Consider the following 21,344-nt stretch of genomic DNA (forward strand, 5'->3'; position numbering starts at 1 on the left):
CCCCGGCGGCTAACCGTACCCGTAACACTGCGTACGACAATGACATTTGAGACGTTTGATCACAACGTAGCTCAACAGTTTTCTACAATTATATTTAACATTAAGATCCAACGTGGCAGAACCATAGACTGTATATATAAAAATGGGCGGAGCCTCCGTGACGCCACCCGTAGGTTTCTGAAGAGCTGAATTGAAGCTCGGTGGGCAGTTCCTACCATCGCCATCTTGGCAGGGGCATGCGTGTCGTCTCGCCCGGAAAATACAAATATGGGCAAAGAGGTGGAGCTGAGAGGGGGGCTGGGGGTGTCATAGTGGATGATTGACATCGAGCGAACTCTGAGCTTTCTGTAGCTAAGACCTAACTGGGGAACTGCAGTTTTATACACTTCCGCATAGGCTTCACTTTTAACCACCGGAGGCTCCGTCCATCTTTCATGTACAGTCTATTGGCAGAACGCAGGCTTGTTATAAACACGAGTCGGAGATGTCGAAAAGACAGAAACAGCATAATATCAGAATTCATCCGTTGAATGAGAATTTCTGCAGCATTCTTCATTATTTTTATTAGTTTCTTCCTGTGATGTTTTACTGGTGTTAGAGCGTGCACGGCTGCATCTCACTGTGATAAACAACTTTGTTGCCTCGGTAAGTTTGGCGTGAAACGAGAGACTGGACCTGAAGCTGCAGAGAGTTTTGCAGAAATCAACATGGCCACAGTGTTGTTGCACTGCAGGTTGTAAATGTTCATGTTTCAGTTTAAGAGACGTGAAAAACTACTTTCATACATAAAGTAACCTACAGACTCGTCCGGCTGCAGACATAAATACACATGTAGACACGAGCCGTCTACGCACCGCACCTGGAATCACGCAAAACCTAAATATTGCAATGAAAACACCAACATTTCGGAAAACCTTTCAAACGTCGCTAAAACTTCACGCTCTCGTGAGGTGGTTTTCAAACGTGTCTGTGTAGACGTACATCACTAAAGTGCGATGGAAAAACCTTTTCCATCACCTGGCGTGACGTCGATTCACATGACCATCATTTCAGGTAAAGATGGCGAGGTGTGTGTGGGCGGAGGAAGAGACTGAAATCTTTTTAAGTAAATCTTTCCATATATTTTAAAAAATATATCAAATTTACATTTTTTATGTTGCCTGAGAGCAAAAATAAACGTTTATTGCAGATTTGTCTCTTTGCATTAGCATGTTAGCGTCATCAGAGTTACAGACCTGTAAGGATGTAACTTTACATATTTAACGTTTTTCATAATAATTGACAATCGTAAAAATGATCTTCCAGTACTTTCACCATTATTTTCTTTTTTAAAACTACATCTGACTACTGCGTAGCCGTATTAGCCTGGTGGTTTAGTTTGTCTACGAGTAGTTTTAAAATACAAACGGCTTTTTAAATGCTCGCTTTCCACAGCAGCCACATCCATGATGTGAAGACGAGGATAAAAAAAATGACCAGAATCATACAAACCTTTCCAAAGTCAACAGATTTATTCCTTTAGCATTAAAGTTGTTCACAGTAACATCACAAGGGAATACATTGCCAGTGGTCATCCTGCTCAGCGCTCCGAGGCGGTTCTGTGTGCTCTGGATTCCCACAGTAGAAAAAGGAGGAAAGCCAACAATGAAAGGTATTGCTTTGATTTTTCTCTCCGATATCCCAACGCCCACCCAGCTGGTCCAGGTGGGCGACCTGATCACCAATGAGGTCCCTCTCTGAGAGAATGAGGATGATGCATTGCACGGTTACTGTGTGCGCACAGTAATCAAAAGGGGGGAAAGGCAGGTGAAGAAAATTAAAATAAATAATAAAAATAAAGGCAAATGAATGCAGAAGCACCTTAACTTAAATACATAAGTGTGAAAAGGGAAGATCAGAACAATTCCAACGACGACATGCAAAGAAAAGACGAATGCTGAACATGCAAACAAGCGTACGAGGTCAAAGCTAAGAGTAGGAACCCCCTTGTTTTTAAATAAGCTTGTCAGTAAACGGCTTATTTACAGAATGAATGTTCGCTGAGCTCTTAGTCGCACAGGGAGGAAGGAGCTGACAGTTATCAACAAAGGGTTTTTCCTCTCAAAGAGGCTAAATCTACATTCTTAAATTACAGCAAATCATTTTTCCAAATGTATATTACAAAATCTTTCTCTTAAAAAAAACAAAAAATAAAAGGTGTAATGGATCAAGCTCACAAATGTTTCAAGAATAACTTAAACATGACAAAAATAACCTTAAATAATTGACATTGAGAACATTCTCTACATCTTTCATATAAATAAGTGATTAAATAAATGAGAAAATACAAAAATATACATGGCAGTTCAATATTGTCTGAGACCTGCAGATAATACAAAAGAACCTTAACAACAACAATGACAAATGAACCCAAACCTTGTTAAGTGCAAAAAATCTTCAAAGAGGCCTGGTCACACCAGAACGTGGCCCGACAGATTTCAGCTGAGTCATCCGGAGCTTAAAAATCTGCTGAAACTGAATGATTTTAAAGAGGCAAACACAAACACCTGCGTTCTACGTGCCGGCCTGCAGGGGGCGACTCCTGCTGCTGCAGCGACAAGCCTGTTTGTAAAGAAATGCAGAGGAAACCACTAAATGTTTACGAACTCTGTAAATATTCTAACATCTTGATTCTTTTTTTCATCGGGATGCACCAATACCATGTGTGCATTCGCACTTAAAATAAGTGTTCCGATGCTACACTAGTCAAGCTAGCGCAGATGTGTTTAATGACATGCTTCAGACATGTTTCAAAAGAAATAAGTGCCTTGAATCTTAAAATGTGACATTTTTTGTTCCACTAAAAGCTAGGTCTTTGTTTCAAAACCAAATCCAAGCCAAATCAGAATAAAACGTATTGAAATTGTTAGATCTGTAATGATACTATGTTTATGTTGGTGAGGTAACTTCAGAAAGGATGGGTAATTTATTACAACCTAATGAAATCTTACAGTTATAACAGCAATAATAACCAGTCACAACAATGTTCACATGAACAGGTTTGGTATCTGCAAATATCAAATATATGTATCGGATAGGAACTCCCAAAAAGTGGATCGGTGCATCTTTACTTTTTAATATCAGTTTTAAAATCTAATTTTTAAATAACTTTACAACTAAACAGGATATCCTGCGATGGACTGGCGAGCTGTCCAGGGTGTACCCCGCCCTTCGCCCAAAGACTGCTGGGATGAACTCCTGCTTTCCTGCGACCCTTCACTGGAATAAGTGATTTGGATGATGAATGAATGAATAAACAGGATGTTTTAGCAGTGGACGGCATCATACAGTCACTATCTGAAAGGAAGCTATTGATTTTTGCCTTGTTAATAAAACAAATTAATTTAATTTCTAGTTTAAACAACTGAAATGATGAGTTGACAGGCTTGTGGCTGCGTCCATTTCTAATATATAGTCTATGGTCAGAACCTACTGCTGCTAACTTTAGAAGTCTTAAAAAAAATTAAAAAAAAATCTGCCTCTTCTTGCTTTATTTGGCACCACTTGGTTTTATTAGTTTATTTTAATACTTACACTAAAAGTTACTGAAGTATGTAAAATACTCTCAAGCTGGTTGGTAAGCTTATTAGCTGGGTTGCTACTGGCCTAGATTTAGAAAAAAAAACAATGCTGTCCATGACCCTGATGTAAAGTTCAGATGTTTACGAGAACTTAGACAATAAATATCCTGTCCACCAGAGTCTGTCTAAAACGATGATTCAGTAATTAGTAAATGTTCCTAAAGCTCAGTCATCATGCACTTAGCGCTACTTTATTAACTGACATTCTGTTAAATATTTGTGGAAGGATTGAAGATACCTGATCAGAACAGTGGAACTGATCAGAGACGGAAACAAATTTATATGTAAGCTGATTTACTGTTCAGTATCGAGTCAAGAGGAGCGAAAATGGAAAAAAAGCTTATTTTTTCTTGATAAGTGCTTTTAAAAATGCAGAAATTTTCACATTACAGCAGGTTCCTTGTCTGCGGTTGGTATAAATGATAGAAGTTGGCCATTTGAGATGCTGGTGTGACCGCGCTCGTACAGGAATACAAAACAAAAATATGGCAACAACTTTGAAACGTAATGTCACAACTACATTTTTTGTACATAGAGCATTATTTAGTATGTACAACAGAATAGATCATTCATTCATATAGTATTGCCAACCCCTCCCCGCCCCCCAACCCACGGGCAGCCTCAAAGAAGAGTTACAGAAATTCTGTTATCTTCGAAGACCGTTACAATCCAGCCAGAGTTTGTCCCTCCATCCGCCTCCGCTTCCTTCTGCCGGCTCCGGTTCAAGCCATTACATCCGACTTTAGAAGTTTATTTCTTGGAGTTTTTCTTCCTTTTTATGTACATGTGGGATATATGGAAGAAAGCGAACGGGTAGGTTGACAAACATCACTGTCTTAAGGCTAATTTCTTTTTTCTGACTCTTCTGAGATGGCTGGTCTGCTTCGGAGGGGCGAAGTGGCCAGAAAAGGACTCGAATAGGGGGATGGGGGGTGGGTTGGAGTGGGTCGGGGGGCAGGGAAGGGGTCATCTTGTCTCTTTTCCTCAGGTTGGGACTCTGGTGGTTGTTGGCGGTGGAGGAGCCGGCGAGGTTAATAGGTATTATGGATGATCCCTGGTGGAGACAAGTCAAGCCATCACACATGTGAGGAGGACACAAACCTACTCAAAGACCCCCGAGGACACGGAGAGGGACACAAAGGTAGGGACGGCAAAGCTACATCTGCTACTTATAGTAAAATATTGATCAACTTTAAACTCAGAGCCATTCCCAGGATACAAAATTTATAGGCAAAAAGTCTATTTGTTTGTTAGCTTTGTGAACTAAAGGGAAACGTTAGCAGCCGTCTTCTGCTTAATGACCTGATTACCGCCTCTCGTCTAGTCATGCACCGCTACCGCTCCTTAAGGATGTTCCTGTGTCCTGTTGCCGGCCGCCATCTTTGTTTTGTCTTTGCCGGGGGGACATTTAGAGTCATTGGGCGGGGGCTGGTTGGGCTTGCTGCTGGGGGCATGCTTGGTGGGGGAGCTAGGCGTCGTGGGGGCGCCGGGGGAGTGCGACTCTTGGACGTTCTTCTCGTCTGAAAAAAGCTGTTTAATTACGTCAAAGAAGTTACTCAACGGGCTGCCTACACAGATGGGAAGAAAAGAAAAGAACAGAACACAAAGAGAGAGAGAACAAACAACAGATGAGCAATGAGCTTAACGCGAGGAAAGGAGGAGGACGGGATGAGGTGAGAGGACGGGAGCAGGGGAAAAGGAGACCATGTGAAATGTGGGAGTTAGGTTTGGATCTGAGGCCGTAGAAGTGCATACAAAACCAGGTCTCTTCCCAAAAGAGACTTTTTTTTATTTTTTTTATTTTAAATGTTTCTGCCAATGTGAAGTCAGCATTTGCTTCCAAGTCTCAGTTTCCCCTGCAGGATGAAGGACTAGCAGAAGCTCTGGAAGACATTTTAGGTATTAGTCAGGGCCAGAAATTCACTGGACGGAGCTACTGCGCCACAGTAGGTTCAGTTTGCTCTAAAAACTGTCACGTGAAGATTTTTAAGAAATTTACATGAATCTATTATCCTTAAAAAAAGACCTGGTGTCCTCCATCTGGGCCTAGATGTCCATGTTGGAGACTCTGCCTGAACTGTCTGGACTAAAACCTCTTATTGCAGGGATCTCCAATCCCAGTCCATTATCCTGCAGGTACTGGATGTTTCCCTGCAGCAACGCACGTGTTTCCGATAAATGGGTCATTGCAGACTTGTGCAGAACAACAACATAAAGAGATCAGTTTGATTTTAATCAGGTGTTTCCGTAGGGAAATGTTCAATACCTGCAGGACTCCAGCCTCCGAGGACCAGATCTAGAGATCCCTGCCTTAGGGTGCATTTACATCAGGACAGTCCGCTAGATTCGGTCTGATTGGGGACTTGGCTCAGTTGTGGGGGGTGTATCCATTCAGACCGAGATTGTGTTCACGTTGGTCAAACCAGCCAAACCATTAGAATAATATATCCCCGTTCCCACCAGAGGTGGCGCTGCACTAGTATTTAGCAAAAGAGAGGACATGACCTGTGAGTTAAACATGGAGACCAAACTATGGCTGTTTTGGGTTTTTATTGTCTTATGCAAGTATACTGCAGAAATCCACTGCAACAATGGATGCAGTATGAACACCAGGCGAGGCAGAGGACCCTTAGCGCTGTCGCTATGTAATTACCCACAATGCAATGCTACGCCACATGCAGGAAGTGACTTTTTTTGTAGTCCGCTTCTGGTATTTGGTCCGCTTGAAACAGACAGAGACCTGCGTTTGTAGGGAGACTGAGTCCGCTTCTTATATCAGAATTTGTTTGGTGGATTCACATTTCTGCAAACGAAGTGACTTTTCAAGCAAACGAACTTGGACTCGGATTCGGATAAAAAAAAGGCTGATGTGAACATGTCCTTTCTCTGTTCCGCTTATCTTTAACTGATATTTACACATCTTAACTCATTTTCTTTTAACTTTGACAACACACGTTTCATTATGCAATTTTCAAGGAGAGGTTTAAAAAATAAGTTTATCGTAGAGCCCAAATTTGCCTTTAATGTTCATAAATGTCCTGTCTTAAAGTCCAATTTATGCAAAAGAGAAGTACGGAGTCTTCTGTTTTCAGAAAGCTTACGGATGCGTACCGTGATGGAACAAACGTAGCGGCCCCACTGGGAACCATGGGGGCAGCATTGAGAAGTCTGGCTGATACGCTTGCTGACGTCCAAACTCGGAGATGACCTTTGAACTCTGCCCCCTAGTGGAGGTACTGGCTAACAACCGCGTTTATGTAAAGTATGAAGGCAGTGACATTTGTGTTGCAACGCTGAGACAGTAAAATGGAAAAGTTTTGCTCCGTTCTGTCCAGTCGTTTCCATGGTTACAGAGTTTTGGGTGAATTAAAAACTGCAAAGATCTGACAGCAGCCTTCTGAGTGAAATCTTGCAACTTGATGCGAGTCCTGTCTGCGTAAGCTGGAATCAGCCTCTTTGGGCGACGGTGATGTCTTTCACATAGTCTTGCTTTTCTGCACTCAGAGCTGCGGGAAGCACGATGGCGGACCTCCATGTCGTGTTATAATGTAGCGACAAATCGGAGCAACTAGCTCCTAGCATGTAACATACTGGTTGTGTTCCTGTGGATACGGTGCATACATGGGCATGTTGGTAAAGTTTTACTACCCACTAGAGGCCTGGCATGTGTACTGCATCGTTTCTGGTCCTTAATGCATTAGTTGTCATTCTGTTGTCATGTAAAAGCTTATATCAAAGTTTTGCGTGGAAACATGCTGAAAAGAGAACCTTGAAATGATTTATGTACGTAAAGACCTTAAGGGTCCCTTCACGCCAGGATAGTCCTGGAGGCTTGGTTTGATTCAGTGGGAAAAGATCCAGCTTACCAAAGCAGACGAAACCACCTGGACAACATCACCTGAAACCATCACTGACCACGAAGGGGAAAACCGGCTCACGGACTGGCCGGAAATCTTCTAAGAATGGATAAATTATAGTTTTAAAGCTTATGTTTCTAGCCCAGTAAAGACACACCAGTATAACTGGATCTGTAGATTCCAGTTTATCAGATAACTTTTCCTCTTTATTCCCAGAGAATGTCTTCCAAAGCTCCTGTTAACCCTCCATCATGTTAACATCCATCTCTTCAAAATTCTTCAGGTCAGTTTTTATCAGTCATGATGAATCAAACATGCAGCACGGTACACACGTTAATACACACACAGTCATCTCAGAGTTAGTGTTGGAACAGCGTGTCCTTCGGTGGGAGAACATCTCTGCTCAGATGGTTATGGACATGTGCTCCTCAGGAGGACTTACCGTTCACCTCCTCTAACAACAGACCCGTTAGTGTCAGAAGTTTCCGGTGATTTTTAAACATGGAACATGTGAAAAACCCAGTGTGAAGCAAACACATGCGAAGGATTCACACACACGAATTCCTCTTTTCAAGTCATTTATCGTCATTTATCAAGTCAAATCCTGGAATATTTTAGGTAAAATTAATTTTTTTTGTAGGTTGTTTTTTTTTTTTGTCTTAATCAAAAATCAGTTTTACTGCTGCAGTAATGAACATTTAATGATTTATTATTTTGTGGGGAAAAAATAACATTTCTTTTTTCAGAAAAAGTCCCTCCAGGATTTTGGTGTTTTTTGTTTTTTTTTTTTTAAATTATGATGCTAAATTCCTGATTTTTTTTTTTAAAATGGTGTAAAATATTCATTTATCAAAATGCTAAATCTGATTTTCCAGTATTTGCAGCAGATCTGTATGTTAACTCCATCTTGGTGATTTTCTTACGATGTTCTATGAAAAAAAAGTTTATCAACTGACCCTTCTCTAAGTCCTGTCCTCAAAGCGCCACAGACCAATCTTGCGTTAGCTACGGTAAAGGGTCTGGCAAGCTTTCCCTTCCCGTACGGTGCATGGGTTTGGGTGATTTATTGAAGACATGCTAAACATGAATAATATGATCAATCACTTGCAGCTGAATCTGTCAAAGATAACAGTTTACTATGTTGCTAACGCTAGCTAGCAAACAATTCTTGGCAACAAGGCTAGCAGAATGCTAACTGGAAGTTAGTAGTGTTTTGACAGTTAAAAAAAAAGTTGTTTAGCGCTTGAGATTAACGCTGGTTGCCAAACTTTCAGCAGCATCTGTAGGAAGTCATACACTACCATTAGCTTGAAATATGCTAAAACGTTGTTCCGTACCCGAACAGGCCAAACGAGGCAGAGTCCTGCGGTATGAGCCTTCACGCCGAGTTTTAAGTCTTCTTTGAAAACGTTGCTCCACCAACAAATGTTTCTCATCCTGCCTTCTGCTTCTCTCTATTTCCCAACTTTTACTCCAGAAATCTAAGTTGTTGCCTTTTAAATATCTTAAAATCCATGTTTAGTAAAAGTTTGCCAGGCAAAGCGACAGTAGCCATGTTGGGCTGTGCTTAGCGAAGGGTTAACTGATACTTTGAGCGCAGTATTAAATCTTTACCCTGTGTGATGTGATCGTTACTTCCTGGAGGGGGAAAAAATAAGATTATTTTAGAAAAACGCAGCAAAAAGTTAGTAAATAAAGGGTTTTGGTGGATGAATTCTTTGTTTTAACAATGATTTGTGTATTAAACGGTTTGCTTTTAGATGAACTAGAGTCGTATGGAAAATGTGTGATGAGCAGCAGAGTTGAGTTTTTCTGGGTTGTAGCCATGAAAAACATTATTACAGCGAATCATTGTTATGATAAAGAAATGCTGAAATGAAGCTCGGTGGGCAGTTCCTACCATCCCCATCTTGGCAGGGGCATGCGCGTCGTCTCGCCCGGAAAATACAAATATGGGCAAAGAGGTGGAGCTGACGGGGGGGGGGGGGGGGGTTGTGAGCATCATGGTGGATGATTGACATCAAGCGAACTCTGAGCTTTCTGTAGCTAAGAGCTAACCGAGCTAACCCGGCGATAACAGGAGCTAACCAGCTAACAGAGGTAAGCTAAGTCATGTTGTTAACCGGCTAAAAACCGCGGTTGTTCTACGTTCTTCTTATTTAAAGCAGGAGATCGGGTACCTGTCAATCAAAAGGACACACCCCTAAATATGCCGAACTTCGAGATTAAATTACTTTTAAACGAGCGAGTTAGAAAAAAATTCACTCCCCCCACAGTTGTCATGAAGGTAAACCTGAACTATTAAACCTAAAAATGGATTTTTGCGAATGCACTGTTTTGCAGCCCCTAGTGGATGAAGGGGGAACTGCAGTTTTATGCACTTCCGCATAAGCTTCACTTTTAACTGCCAGAGGCTCCGTCCATCTTTTATATACAGTCTATGAACTGAACTATAATTCCAGTTTAAGTCTGGTTTACTAATGAATGATGGGATTATAATTTACACTGTAAACCTGAATTTAACCTTTAAATGACTCGATGAATTCATCTCATCTGCAGCCCACACATCAACCACACGTGTGTTAGTGCAGACAGGTTGTGCTGGTGCCAGGCCTCCAGGACGTTGGTGGTGTGTGTTAAAAAGCCAGTTATGCTGGTGTTTTCTGTCCCAGTTTGCTCTGGGTCTTACCACGTTTGGAGGATTTACTGGGCAAAGAAGCCGAGCGCTGCGAGCCATCTGAGAGCAAAGCAGAGTGTCAGAAGGTAGGTCGCTAAACATCTCACACTCCCGTTCGGTTTGACACCAGCAGTGTCTCTGCTCATCCAAACCCTTAACGTAAATACATTCAGAGAGAAATGAGCAGAGTTCGGTTCCGTTTGGTATTTATGAGCCACAACGTGATGCTGTGGAGTTTTACTGGCTCACAGCTCAGTCTGTTCATTTTAGCCAACAGGGGGCGCTGCCTGCTCATTCTTCTTCTCATCGCTTTCCTCCCCAAATATTAACCCTTAAAGCCCTTAAAGACATTTTTAACAACCTGAACATTTTAACCCCAGTCATCATGCAGACGTGATGTTTCAGATTCTGAGGATAAAATGATGTAAAATGTATGAAGCAGCATAAAGAGCAACCAGCGGTTTGTAGAAATAACACATGGATCAGCAGCGACCGAGCCTTTTCTCATGTCTCAAACAAACATTTCATGTTTCATGGAAATGTTTTCATAGGACTGGTGGTTCTGAGAGAAACACCACATCATGGTGGTTATGTCTGAATGAAAATTTACTGTATTTATGAGGAATTAGAGACGGAGGTGTAAATCCTGCTGCTGATGATGCAGGAGATGCTTCGTTTCCACACAAACTGTCCTGGAAACGGCTGAGTTTGATTCATCAGAACCTACAGATGATTTTTGTAATTTATGCACACATGATGCGCGTGCTCGCAACGACCCGAGAAGGTCAGAAAGCCTCCATGTAAATCTCCACAGAGTCGTATAATCCAGGAGCCATGCAGTGGATCTACCTGTACATTTAGAACAGGTGTTTTCACCAACAGGCTCGTCTACCTGGGCTGATTACACTCAGCTGGTTCCGAACAGCTTCTGGACGGACTTCTACTTCATGGCACCTGCTTTTTACTCCTCAGACAGTGAGAAGAATGCAGAGCTGGTAGGCTGGACTGTTCTGGTGTAAGAGGAGAGAAATCATGTAGAAACGCCAGCGAGCAGCCTGGATGTAGGGCTGGGCGATACGACCTGAATCTCATATTATGATAACCATATAAACTGTGTAATGTTGTGTCAGTCATCAATTATGTATCAGATGTTGCTAGGCAACGGCAGCAGTGATCTCCTTCCATCTGGGGGAACTATGGCCGTATGACGTTCCACAGGTAAATACCTGCTGCAGGGTTTGGTCTGGAGTTTATTATGAGCTTTCGTCTCCACTTGACGCTGCTTTTGCTGCTTTTACTCGTTGTCTCTATTCTTTATTCTGTGTTCTTTATCCTGATTCCTGCGCAGGTGATAAAATGAGTTAGTTGTGTCGGAGTCTGTTGTTGGGACTGTGAGCTAGTCTGTTGTCGGTTCCATGTCGGTCTTTTTATTTCCAAACCGCATCCAGACAGAAATTTCCCTCTTTTAGGAACAAGCTCATCAGTTTGGGTTGGCTGCTCATCTTTTAGTGAATTATCCTCTGAAACACGTCTGCTACCGTCTTCCTACATGTTTGTTTTATGTATTGCAGTGTTCATGCCGTAAATACTGCAGTAAAGCAGCTTATAGTGGCGTAAACGATAGTTTCATATGAAACATTTTCTATCATCCAGAGGATACATATCGTCATATCGCCCAGTCCTAGCCTGGATTGATGCTAACTGGAAACCTGCCACTGGTCATGCAGCTCCTTTCATCTCTAGACAAAACCAGTTCTCTGTCTGTGGACATGAAATCTGAGAGGCATCAGGTCTATAGATAGATAAGCACTGGTGCACACCATGTTTACTACTGGTTTAAAGATGTTTCAGAGGCTTCTGGAACATGTTAGAGAGACTCCTGTCGATCTCTCACGATTCTGCATCTTTAAATCTGCTTCTGTGTGAAACATTTCACCCTGATGTAAAACATAATCTGCATTCAGAGAGAAACTCTAATGCAGATAAACTCTGGGAGCATGCGTGAGCGATGTGTGTCATCTTGTGACCGGAGACGTTTGCATGCTGACCTGGGAGGTCGATGGAAGGAGGCTCAACCTCCGTGTCTGTAAAGCTGTCGGCACATCGCAGCAGACACATGCACATTAAATCATGCTTTAAACATCGGCTGTGTTACTGCGTGTGGATGGTGGATCTCCCAGAACCGAGCCAAACGGACCCCGACCGATCGGACCCGGAGGCCAGCTCGGCGGAGCCGTGTGCGGTTCTGGTCCAGCATGCGAGGCGTTAACGTGAAGCTGTGGATGAGAAGCGGGGTGGGATGGAGAGGCAGGCCGGCCAGACAGACAGACAGACGTGGGTCGTCGCCACATCCACACACTGATAACAGTTCCCGTCTGGATCTGTGTGTGTGTGTGTGTGTGTGTGTGTGTTACTCGGCTTCACCACCAGAGGGGACCATTATCAAGGAAATGAGCACACACACACATGACGGGAGGAAGACGACAGCGCCACACCAACAGAACTAACAAAGACACCCGGAGGACAGCTGCTCTTTCTTTTCTTCTTCTTCTCTTAAATTCATCTTTACAGGCAGCCGGAACTCCTGGCGACGCCCGACGCCGCCCTCTCCGCAGAAACAGCCGATCTACACGCAAACATACACCATCCTGGCCGTGTGTGCGTCTCTGTGGAGGGAGATTAGCTTGATGCACAGACACTGGCGGTGGTCGCCGCCGTGGCTCGCTAACATCAGTGCCCTGTGCGTGTGGGCGTGCACGCCGTGGATTGTGGCAGGGCCATGCACGTGGAGATGCCGTGTGCTAAAAGCAGGGTGCCGAGCCGATCCGGGCCAGAGGACGGAGGGCCGTGGGTGTGGCAGCGATGCCGGGAGGCGACATGACTTACCGGAGATCTGCGGCTGGATGCCGGGCTGATCGTTGGAGCTGAGCAGCTGCGCCTGGATGGTCTCCACCACGCGCTTGAAACGCCGGCTGGGACCTGGAAGCAGAGCGGCCAGAAGCTCAGTGGCGATCGGACAAAGCGTTGATGACGTAACAAACGGTTTGATGACTCGTTCAGTTTCAGTCCAAACTTTCCGCGAAACATTTTTACTTGTCGTGAAAAGTTTTCCTACGTTCATGAAATTAACATTTAATAGAATCTCTTCTACGTTTATGTCGCTGCAGATGAGAACTGGTCCCTAAAGAGGCGTTTTAAGACGTATTTCTGGGATCGCCAAGCTGGAGCGCTGCAGGTTTCCCTCCTGCAACGCCTGATTAAAATAAAACGGATCCCCGACAGTTTAATGACCCGTTCTTTAGGCGTTGCTGCAGGGAAACCTGCAGGACCCGAGTTGGGGACGGTTTGGTCCTACAAGGACAGATTTTCCACGCATCCCTCTCCAAGTCGTCATGCTAAAGGCTTGTGAGCTCCATCTGATTTCATTCAGGTGTGTTGGAGCAGGAAGATGTTTAAAACCTGCTGTAGGAGCAGCAGTCTTTACAGTCAATATATACCACAATGCATTGCAGCAGGAGATCAAAGTGACATGGACGTCGAAGCAGGTTAAGAAAAAAAAACACGGAAAATTAATTTTATATTAACTGTTGAATAAATATGCAACAAAGACAGAAAATAGAAGAAAATAAAATGTTCTCATGAGTTTGGATTCAATTTGGAGCGACGTGTGTTGGTTGCCGTGGAGACAGTCGGTAGGCACGTGATCTGCGAGGAGGAGAAAACAGTCGGCTTCGTGTCCAAATCGCCAACAGAACGAGTCAGAATGAGACATTGGGACACAGTCTTTGACTTTTTCTACACTTTAGAATGAACTTGAACAACTTTACTGTTTTCTGATGCGACGGTTCACAACACGCCTTGTGGCGCTGCTGGACGCTACGGCTCTGGAAACGCACGTGATACGTGAAACGGCGACATTAAATGTCCTCAAGGCAGAGATTCAAAGTCGGAAAATAACATCAATTCAGATAAATAGCTTTGCATCAACATGTTAACTCTGACGCCTCTAATGTGAGACGTGTTCGTACGATTCCACACATCAACTCTGTTGGAGCGTTAACTCATTGGCTGCCAGCAGGGAGCCATGTGCTGCCGGCGTTTTGGAGTATTTGGCTCGAGTTTCAGGACTGCAGATTGTCGTAGATGTGGTGGGCTGATTATTCTGGGTGCGAACGTCGGGGCGTCTTCAGGTGCACATCGGTCCAAATCAGCTGTTTATCTCCAGAAAGAGGAAAAGACGTCTACAGCAGAGTGAACAGGGAATCGTGGAAATAGTAAAAACATGTTTAACTGATATGGAAGGATTTCCAGTCTGTCATTAGAGAACATTTTACCGTGTGCAGCTGGAAACGGCCGGTAAAACGGCTAGATGCGGTTCCTAACGGGACGTTTTGGACATTGCTCTTGATGGAAAAGTCAGGATTCATTAGATCCAGTAGAACACAGGATGCTAGTAGCAGAATTAAAGGTCCTGTGTGTGTGTGTGTGTGTGTGTGTGTGTGTGTGTTACCTGAGAGCAGCGTGAAGGTGACTGAGTAGATGCCGTTGTCCTTGGTGGCGCTGGTGCTCTCCGTGTACGTGATGTCCACCTGGAACTTGACGGGCTTCTGGAAAACTGTGGGGCCGGCCGTGGATTTGTACTCTGCTCGGAAACTGGTCTGAGAGATGACGCTGTGGCTCAGACTGGGAATCTGGGGAGGAAGGAGACGGCGTGATGGATGTGCTGCGTTTTAATGTGTCCCGACGTTCTGCAGCGTCTGATGAGCGTGAAGCAGGGATCACGCAGACATGAGTCCAGCTCAGGTGTCAAACATGAGGCCTGGGGGCCCCAGCTGGTCCGCTAAAGCAGTGGTTTTCAATCTTTTTTGAGGCAAGGTACACTTTCTCCCACTGGAACACTCCCAAGGCACACCACGAACAATTTTCTATATTATTAATATGAAGTCCATCTTGTCAAAGTGTCTTGAAAAGAAATCGGAACACAAGAAAAAAGGGATTTTATGATCTTTCACCTGCACCGAGGCTAAATGAGCACAGAGCTGCTTTTCAGACCAATGAGGTGAAATTGGATAATTTCTCGTGGCATAACTGATGATCTCCCACAGCACAGTGGTTGGATAACACTGCACTGAAGGACCCAAGTTGGTAAAAATAACTGCAAATTAAACTTTTAACAGAAACATTGAACTGTGAAAGAAAATCATATTTGTACAAGTTTGAGTGAATGATCTTATTTCTCTGTAGAAACATCCTGCAGGACATTTCATCTGTTTGCTCCGTAGTTTTGTCTTTAAGGATCTTTTATTTCATTTCCTGGAAGCTGTTTGTTAAATTTTATTAAACATGTTGAATGTCTTCCTGTTTGTTTGTTTTACATTTGTTTCCTTTCTTAGAAAAAGAAGCTCTGCTCGGTAACTCTGCAGTCTGAATGAGAAATAAAACCATTAAACGCTGTAGATCATACTTTACTCACATGATGCATCTGTTTTACTAACCAGTTAATCCAGATTCCATTTTGGTTATTTTATCCATTTTGAAATTTGTTCTTTTTGCATAATTAAAGACTTTGTCTCATAAAACAATAAAACATGACTTTTCATTAAACTATTAACTTTGTTAAATTGACTTTACAGTGAAAATGTTGCACCGTTTCCATCTTTCAGGCGGCACGACGGATCTGATCGTTATGTTTCTACTTATAATCAACGTATCCAGCTCGGAGATGTCTGAGATGACTGACTGGTGTAAACGCACTTCATAGAGAAAAACAGCTGCATTTAGGAATAGAAATACAAGCGGGAAACGCTGCATGTATAAAAGAGCGCTACAAATACTAAACGTAATACAAAAGAAGAAAAACGCTGCAAATAAAGAAACGAACTGCGAATACAGAAAAGTGCTGCATAAAGAAAAATGGCTGCAAAAAGAAAACACTGCAAATTCAGTCTGACAACGGAAGCCGGCGAGTTTCTACCCGAAAGACAAACGACCATTCTGTAGGAAGTTTGTATGCAGGAAAACAACTACTTCAAGTAGAGTTCCTACCATATAGTCTGTTTGCCACCTGTCCTATAAAATACGGAATCATCCTTTAACTGACAGACAAACGTTGCGACCCAGATTGAACCGATAAGTGACGCATTTTGTCCCGTATTTTCATAACTTTCCAACAGCCTACACATGTCGGTCACATCACTTAACACAACACTTAATCTAAAATAAATTACTAAATGAAACACAGAAAATATGGTCCCGTCATGGTCCCACCATGGTCCCGCCATGGTCCCGTCATGATCCCGTCATGGTCCCGTCATGATCCCACCATGGTCCCGTCATGGTCCCGTCATGGTCCCTCCATGGTCCCGTCATGATCCCACCATGGTCCCGTCATGGTCCCGTCATGGTCCCGTCATGGTCCCGCCATGGTCCCGTCATGGTCCCGTCATGGTCCCGTCATGATCCCACCATGGTCCCGTCATGGTCCCGTCATGGTCCCGCCATGGTCCCGTCATGGTCCCGTCATGATCCCTCCATGGTCCCGTCATGATCCCACCATGGTCCCGTCATGGTCCCGTCATGGTCCCGCCATGGTCCCGTCATGGTCCCGCCATGGTCCCGTCATGGTCCCGCCATGGTCCCGTCATGGTCCCACCATGGTCCCGTCATGGTCCCACCATGGTCCCGTCATGGTCCCACCATGGTCCCGTCATGATCCCACCATGGTCTCGTCATGGTCCCGCCATGGTCCCGTCATGGTCCCGCCATGGTCCCGTCATGGTCCCACCATGGTCCCGTCATGGTCCCACCATGGTCCCGTCATGGTCCCTCCATGGTCCCACCATGGTCCCGTCATGGTCCCACCATGGTCCCGTCATGGTCCCACCATGGTCCCGTCATGGTCCCGTCATGGTCCCACCATGGTCTCGTCATGATCCCACCATGGTCCCGTCATGGTCCCACCATGGTCTCGTCATGGTCCCACCATGGTCTCGTCATGGTCCCACCATGGTCCCGTCATGGTCCCGTCATGGTCCCACCATGGTCTCGTCATGATCCCACCATGGTCCCGTCATGGTCCCACCATGGTCCCGTCATGGTCCCACCATGGTCTCGTCATGATCCCACCATGGTCTCGTCATGATCCCACCATGGTCCCGTCATGGTCCCACCATGGTCCCGTCATGGTCCCACCATGGTCTCGTCATGATCCCACCATGGTCCCGTCATGATCCCACCACGGTCCCGTCATGGTCCCACCACGGTCCCGTCATGGTCCCGTCATGATCCCACCATGGTCCCGTCATGGTCCCACCATGGTCTCGTCATGATCCCACCATGGTCCCGTCATGATCCCACCATGGTCCCGTCATGGTCCCACCATGGTCCCGTCATGGTCCCACCATGGTCTCGTCATGATCCCACCATGGTCCCGCCATGGTCCCGTCATGGTCCCACCATGGTCCCGTCATGGTCCCGCCATGGTCCCTCCATGGTCCCACCATGGTCCCGTCATGGTCCCACCATGGTCCCACCATGGTCCCGTCATGGTCCCACCATGGTCTCGTCATGATCCCACCATGGTCCCGTCATGGTCCCACCATGGTCCCGTCATGGTCCCGTCATGGTCCCACCATGGTCTCGTCATGATCCCACCATGGTCCCGTCATGGTCCCACCATGGTCCCGTCATGATCCCACCATGGTCCCGTCATGATCCCACCATGGTCTCGTCATGATCCCACCATGGTCCCATCATGGTCCCACCATGGTCCCGTCATGGTCTCGTCATGATCCCACCATGGTCCCACCATGGTCTCGTCATGATCCCACCATGGTCCCGTCATGGTCTCGTCATGATCCCACCATGGTCCCGTCATGGTCTCGTCATGATCCCACCATGGTCCCACCATGGTCTCGTCATGGTCCCACCCAAAAGTCATCGCTTTTCTGTATTCGCAGTTTGTTTCTTTATTTGCAGCGTTTCTTCTTTTGCTTTACGTTTTAGGATTTGCAGCGCACTTCTATACATGCAGCGTTTCCCGCTTGCATTTCTATTCCTAAATGCAGCTGTTTTTCTCTATGAAGTGTGTTTGAACCTGTCAGCCACCGTAGAGATGCATAAAAACATGAAATCTGAGCCGAGTCGCCCTGTTTTCGTGTTTAAATGACAGATCACGTCATGATAAGAGCAGACTTAGCAGGTTAAATAAAAGAGGATGATGAGAGGAAGAAGCCTAGTTTCTGCTGGACTGTTTCTACGTGATGATGTGAAACTGTGTGGTCGGCGTGGAGGAGACTTACGGAGAGGAATGCGTGCACGATGTCGGCCTTGATGGAGCTGAGAGGTTTGTCTCGGATCACAATGAAGATCTGCTCCTCCTTCTCCAGGTTGATGAAGTTCCCGAACCAGGACTTCTTAGCCAGTCTGCAGAGAGACGCAGCGATCAACGGGATGAAAACCGCAGCATGAAAGCGTCAACGTGCCGTAGCGTTACTCACTCTGGAGAGGAGTCCGGCGTGAGGCTGGACATGTCCTCCTGAGTGGGAACTGTGGATGCAGACGGAGGTTAAAGGTCAAACAGAGGCTGTAGGGGCTGCTTGCAGGGGAACGTGACGTTTCAGCCTTGTGTGGAGAGACTTCGCAGCATCATTCCAGCAGCAACGAGGGAAGAAACGCCACCAGACTGTTTGCTCAGCCTGGAATGCTCCTCTTCGTCACGAGGATGAAGACTGTCTGATAAAACGGCTGCAGGTGGAACTAAATCCAGTCATTAGGAGGATTTTTCCCCTGAGCGACCATAAACATGCCGCCGAATCCATTTTCACGCTGATAAGGATCATTAGATCTGACTGAATCATTAAGCGTAGTGTTTAACTCCCCCTCACTCCTTCACCCCCCCCACACACTCCTTCACCCCCCCCCTACCTTGCATTTTCCTGCGGTGGAACCGCGGCGAGCCCAGGAAGCTGTTCTTGATGGAGTTGAGCCGCGTCCTCCAGGGCATGCCGCCGATGGAGGGGCTGGGGGGCGGCGTGGGGCTCGGCGTGCCGGCCGGGCTGTCCTTGGGCGTGTGCACCGGGGTGCCTTTAGGGGTGGGGAGAGGGCTGCCTCTGGGGGAAGGGTGGGGGGTCACCTGCGTGATGGGGACAGATTTGCCGTTGTGGTCAGGGTGGAGGTGGAGGCGGCGCAGGGGCGACATGGGGGGCACTGGGGAGAGGGGGATTGAAAGTTTGGGGGGGACGGTGAGGGGAGGGTGGCGCCTCACCCGGGGGCTGTTAGGGATGCAGGGAGCCAGAGGCTGGCAGGGTGTTGACGGCTCAGATTTGGGGGTGCTGGGGCTCTGGGCTGTGTTGGGGAGCGGGTTGGACCTGGTGGTCTGCAGGGGCTTCTCAGACGCTTTGGGTTTGGCGGGGAGGGTCTGTGTGCGGGGGTGCATGAGGGGGGACCCCATCTTTGGATGGTAGGAGTTGGGCCCCCGGGGCCCCACCCCGTTAAGGCGAACATCAGGGGAGTGGGTGGGGCTGCAGTTGGGGGACTGACACAGATCTGGGGACTGGGGCGGGATAAAAAAGCGCCGGGTGGGCTGTGATTGGCCATGCACAGTGACACATGACAGCAGGGTCAGCCAATGAGAAAGCCGGAGGAAGATGGCGGCCCGGAAAAGGTTCATTCCCATAAAAAATGAAAACAGAGCATGAAAAGGGAGCGTGGCAGATGGGTGGAGAAGTGGAGCAGGCAGGAGGTGGTGCGAGTGCAAGAAAGAAAGAAAAACAGAACATGCTATTAGCCAAGTGGTCAGCCAATCAGGAGGCAGCATTAACAGCCGGGATGCACCGAGATCCGACACCAGAACCAACATTCAGCTTCCAGGAAACTCTCATGTTCATCCTTTCATGCTTTTACTGACTCTTCTGGATCGATTCTCGTTTCACACCAGTCATTTCTGCATTTATCAGAACATCTCTGGAGTCAAACACAAGTCTCGTAAAGCTTCTTCAGTAACACTGACGACACAGAAATATTTAACAAAAAATGCAGAAAGGAACAGAAAACGAGCCTGAAATTAACTTTCGGTGCATCCCTCATTTCCAGGAAGTGACTTAGCTTCAAAGCTAACACAATTAGCTTCTCCCCCCACCAGGGAAAGCCGCCAGAGAGCATGCTCAGTGCTGATGCACCGTGATGTGGGATGAATGAGCAGGCCGCTGATTGGACGGTTCAGAGCTGAACAAGCTGCAGCGGCGGATCTAAGACGAGGCCGGCCGATTGGAGTTCTAGTTTCTGCTCCCTTATGTACGAACACAGGACCATCTGTTTCTAGCGTTGTCATACGTCGCTGCTCTCATACCTCCATCCTTCATGTTGTCATGGTTGTTAAGTCCACTAGGGGCAGTGCCGAGTGCAGCGTTAACAGCGGTTGGTGGCAGAAAAACGTTATTTACAACCGTAGAAAAACACAAGAAGAACGAAACTAGTATTCATTTATTTCTTTTTATCAAACCAATCTGATTTTCCTACATGCTTTAAATCTATTTTTATGTTTTTATTTTCATTATAATAATCATTTATTTATGTTTATGTATTTTCTGTTACTCTGTATTTGTATTTTATGTATTTATTTTAACATAACTGGGGCGAAAATTTGAGAATTTAAACAGCAAGATTTACTATATTTGGGGCAGAAACCTGCAATAATCCTTTTACGCTTAATTTTATTATTCTCAAATCTTTATTATGGGACATTAACAAAATTTAAATACAAAATTATTTATAAAGATATATACTTTTTGTTTTTACAGTTTATTACCGTCATTATAAAGCATTACTGTAGTATTAACGTGGCCACCAGGGGGCAGAAGACTGCTCAAAACTCTGGTTCACACAAAGTTTTTACCATAAAATGATGCAAAATGTCTTAGAAACTATTAAGTATTATTAAAGGGAAGTTAAAACAAGTCTTTATGTTTCTGTTTTTTTCTGTTGACAGTAAAATCCTCATTTTGACTTTTTTTTTTTTTTTTTTTTTTTTTTAAGTAAATTGAGGGTTTAATGGTGTCGACTTGTTCTTGCAGGAGACGAGGCGACCTTTTATTCATTACCGTTTAAACAGCTGATCCAGAAACAGCAACTACAGGCTTACCCCCTGATAAGCAGAAATGTAGCATCGTCGCGTTGACGAGTAAAACCATC

The 21,344-nt window shown here is 45.3% G+C and overlaps 1 protein-coding gene across 1 annotated transcript in view; it reads right to left on the reverse strand.

The window, feature by feature from the left end:
* Positions 1-4,964: 4,964 nt before the first annotated feature.
* Positions 4,965-21,344, reverse strand: part of LOC306758213 (serine/threonine-protein kinase BRSK2-like) — a gene marked incomplete at both ends in the record, with an annotated part of 156,758 nt that continues 140,378 nt past the window's right edge. Inside the window, 7 exons of the mRNA XM_079243453.1 lie at positions 4,965-5,188; positions 10,167-10,214; positions 13,041-13,133; positions 14,665-14,845; positions 18,455-18,578; positions 18,653-18,701; positions 19,080-19,737. Of these exons, the coding sequence (XP_079099579.1) occupies positions 4,965-5,188; positions 10,167-10,214; positions 13,041-13,133; positions 14,665-14,845; positions 18,455-18,578; positions 18,653-18,701; positions 19,080-19,737 (1,377 nt within the window). The remainder of the gene's footprint in view (positions 5,189-10,166; positions 10,215-13,040; positions 13,134-14,664; positions 14,846-18,454; positions 18,579-18,652; positions 18,702-19,079; positions 19,738-21,344) is intronic.

Source organism: Telmatherina bonti (assembly GCF_933228915.1).
Source record: "Telmatherina bonti genome assembly, chromosome: 1".
Taxonomy (NCBI): domain Eukaryota; kingdom Metazoa; phylum Chordata; class Actinopteri; order Atheriniformes; family Telmatherinidae; genus Telmatherina; species Telmatherina bonti.